A 3800-nucleotide genomic window follows, 5' to 3' on the forward strand; every position below is an offset into this window, starting at 1 on the left:
GACCCTGAATAGTCATGGTGGCCAAGTCAGACAGACCTGAGGCAGTATGTTGAGAGGACCAGTGTATCTCCTGAGGGCACGAGCTCTACCACTAAGCCGTGTACCCAGCCCCCTCTCCAGCAGGGGAGGCTTAAGGGGGAGAGGGAAAATGGGACACAGAGGTCCATGTGACCCAGACAAGGCTCCCGGAGGTGGGGCTGCTGTGCCCCGCCCCAGCGGGCTCTGCTATATCTGCAGCCGCCTCATCTCCCCAGTGGCTGAGGGTAATGGCATTACAGGTGGGTAAGAGCCACAGCCCTGGGAGGTTGCAAATGCTGGAGAAGGAAGGGCGGGGACGTCCAGCAGGCCGCCTGCTCCTCATAGAGCTGGGGAACATTTATATCTCCCCTTCAGACCCCAAGCAGAGAGGCTGTGGGGGTAAGGTTGGACCACCTCACCCAGAGTAACAGGGAGGTGGAGACCTTGGGCTTGGTGTGGGCCGGTGTCCCTCAATAAATAGTCTACTTGGAGGGGAGGTAGGAGGTGGCAGCCCTCTAGGCCTCTGTCTCCTGTGTTTTGCCTTCAGTTCGAAGCCTTCTGTGCAGGGGGCCTGGCCCCTGGCTGGAGCCTGACTGTACAGGGACATGCGGATGCTGGGGAAGATAAGTAAGACCGTCCCTCCCCGGGGCCGAGGTAGGGACGCTTCAGTCACACTCCTGACCCTGACCACACTCTCCACCCACAGGTTTGAGATCAACTTTTTAACGGACGCGGGAGACATCGCCTTCCATGTCAAACCTCGATTCTCCAGCGCCACGGTGGTGGGCAATGCCTTCCAGGGAGGGCGGTGGGGACAGGAGGAGGTGTCCAGCGTGTTCCCGCTGACCTTGGGAGAGCCCTTTGAGGTGATGTAGCCTGTGGGAGGAAGGAGAGGCAGGGGTGGGACACCCGGGGACCATGAAGAAGTGGACTGTGGTGGATATGTCCATGGGTTGGTGCCCCCACGGGGCCCGAGTGGCCTCCTTTTCCTCAAGTTTCCGAGTTTGTTCACAGGTGCTTCTCTCTCTGGCTACCAACCACACTCTCTTGGGGAAAAGAGGGACCCCCAACTGGGAACTCAGGGTCAGGCGGTCCATGTTGTGCCTTGCTAAGTAGCCAGTGTTGTGTTTTATAAAACACGGCGGCATAATGGGGCGGGAAGGAGCACTTTGGAGGGCCTGGCCAATGTGTTCCCCTGAGGAATCACACCATGGGACGGGCCTGGTACAGAAGGAAGTTTATTGGGGGAAAGGACGGAGATGTATAAAGCGGGTAGAGGCAGAGAAAGGGGGCAGAAAGGCAGAAAGAGAGAGGAAGAGACTAGCCAGGAACATGTGGAGAACAGAGAGAGAAGAGAGGGAGAGTGAGACAGAGACAGAGAGAGACCGAGAGACCGAGAGACAGAGAGACAGAGACCAAGAGACAGAGACCGAGAGACAGAGACCGAGAGACAGAGAGACAGAGAGACAGAGAGAGACCGAGAGACCAAGAGACAGAGAGACAGAGAGAGACAGAGAGACAGAGAGAGACCGAGAGACCAAGAGACAGAGAGACAGAGAGGAGGCAAGCTCAATAGTCCTGGCTCATACTTGGCAGACGGAGAGGCAGGCTGTTGCTAGGTAACTGTTGGGTGGAGCCTACAGGAGTTGCTAACAGCCAGGATGGCCTCTGTGGTTGGGGTCCAGCGACAGCCTACTTTCCCTTCCCCTCAGGTGGAGGTGAGTGCAGACACAGAACACTTTCACATTTACGCCCAGGAACAAAAGGTGCTCCAGTTCCCACATCGGCACAGACCGCTAGCTACCATCACCAGAGTGCGAGTGCTCAGTGACCATCGGCTGGCCCAGGTGGAGCTGGCCAAGCGGGGCCTGAGCTGGGGGTAATGTGCCCGCCATGTCCTCCCAGACACCTTACTAGGGACTCCTACCCATCCACACCCTGCACCCTGGGTAGTCGTCCTATGTCATCCCCTTCTGGCCTGGCACATCTCTTTCCCACCCTCACCCCCAGTTGTCCACATCTGGTCAGAGCAAGCAGAGCTAAAACCAGAACCTTGGATTCTTACAGGGATGGGGGCTACTGAGTGGACTGGACCACACAGCCTACAAGAGCCAGCCTTGGCCATCCTGTATCCCCTGCCACCTGGAGCCACATGCCACGCATTGCAGATGCTGGGAAGCTGAGGCTCTGTATGAACCCCCTTTACCCTCAATAAAATATGAGCAGGTTACAGTCTCGGCTGCTGTGGAGGTGGGGCTGTTCTGCAGGGCGGTGATAGCCACAGATGTGCCTGTCAGGGCAATGGGCTTCCTGAGACCAATATCCCAGACATTGCTCAGTCCCTCCCCTTGTCCTTAAGGCCCTGGCTGGAGTCTGAAGTTGTATTTCAAAGGACACTCACTCTCTGACACTCCAATGACCCTATCATGGGGTAGAACATGGTGGACGGGAGACTCTGATGGGTTCTTCAGTCCCTTTTGGCACAGGGCTCAGTCTGGGGCCCGGCTAAGACATCATTTCAGAAGCTCGGGGGCTTCCTGGAAGCTTCCTCCCAACTCCCTGTCCCCCACGTCCCATTGGAGTCCTTCCTGTTTCCTCTAGTCCCACCTGGAAGGGAGACGTGCTCCTGTCCTTGTAGTCTTCTGTGTATGCGTATGCGTGTGCTCATGCATGACAGGCACAGGGCAGTGGGAGGGAGGGAGGAACCTGAAGGCCACTGACAGGAACTGAGCTCAGCCTTCAGCCTCCCAGCTCTGCTTCCACAAATCCTCCTTCCAGGAGCAGGAGGGAAGCTCATGCCTGTCTCGGAAGAGCCAAGCCTTCCAGCAACTGCCCGGGTGCTCCCTGGGTCAGGCGAGGTGACCAGGGGAGTCCTGATAGTCTCCTGTGAGTACAGGGGCATGCACCAGAACAGGAGCTGTGTCTTCCTCTAACACTCTGCCCTTTGAGAAAGGGTTTCTCACTGAACTGGAAGCTGCTGTTTTGGTCAAGCTCCTTCAGTGAGCTCTGGAGGCCCATCTGTCTTTGCCCTGCTGTGTTGGGAGGTTGGTGCTGGGATTTGAACTCAGGAATTCATGCTTGCAGAGCAATCGCTCTTAACCACTGAGTTATCCCCTAGACTATAATCTGTCTTTGTTCTTTTTAGGTGTCTGTCTGTCATCTATCCATTTAATCATCTAGCTGTCATCTCTCTGTGTATCATCTATCTATCATCTGTAAATTATTATAACAGCTGTCTAGTCTCTCTCTCCATATATATATATATATACATATGTATATGTATATATATATATATTTTTTCCCCCTCTTTGTAGCCCCGGCTGTCCTGGAACTCCTTCTGTAGACCAGACTGTCCTCGAACTCACAGACAGACCCACCTGCCTCTGCTTCCAGAGTCTGGGAATAGAGGTGTGCGTGTTTTTATCACCTGTTATCTGTCATCTGTGTCTATGGTCTATATCTGTCGTCTTCGTATGAGTCTACAGTCGAGTTTATGCTTGTCTGTTGACCTGTCTGCCTGTCTACCTCCCTCCCTATCTGTCTATACTTCCTTTGCACCTGCGAGCACACTGAGCCCAGCTCTGCCCCAGGGCTTCCTCACAGCCTCGGGAGACACTTTACAGGGCAGTTCGTGTGCAGAAAGTACTTGATCAGTACTGACCCAAGCACGGAGCAGAGAATGAAGCCACTTTGGAACACTGGTCCAGGTTGAGTCTGAGCCCTGGGTCACTCTACTGGAAACCCCAGGCCTCTATTCAGGTACTGAGAGGGAGGGACAGTTA

The 3800-nt window shown here is 55.0% G+C and overlaps 1 protein-coding gene across 1 annotated transcript; it reads left to right on the forward strand.

The window, feature by feature from the left end:
- The first annotated feature begins 260 nt into the window (after positions 1 to 260).
- Positions 261 to 2243, forward strand: Grifin (galectin-related inter-fiber protein). The gene is given in 5 exon segments (NM_057187.2): positions 261 to 278; positions 566 to 645; positions 725 to 884; positions 1731 to 1897; positions 2086 to 2243. Coding segments are annotated over 5 exon segments (435 nt in total). The 5' UTR covers positions 261 to 266; the 3' UTR covers positions 2102 to 2243.
- Positions 2244 to 3800: the final 1557 nt, after the last annotated feature.

Source organism: Rattus norvegicus, chromosome 12 (genome assembly GCF_036323735.1).
Source record: "Rattus norvegicus strain BN/NHsdMcwi chromosome 12, GRCr8, whole genome shotgun sequence".
Taxonomy (NCBI): Eukaryota; Metazoa; Chordata; class Mammalia; order Rodentia; family Muridae; genus Rattus; species Rattus norvegicus.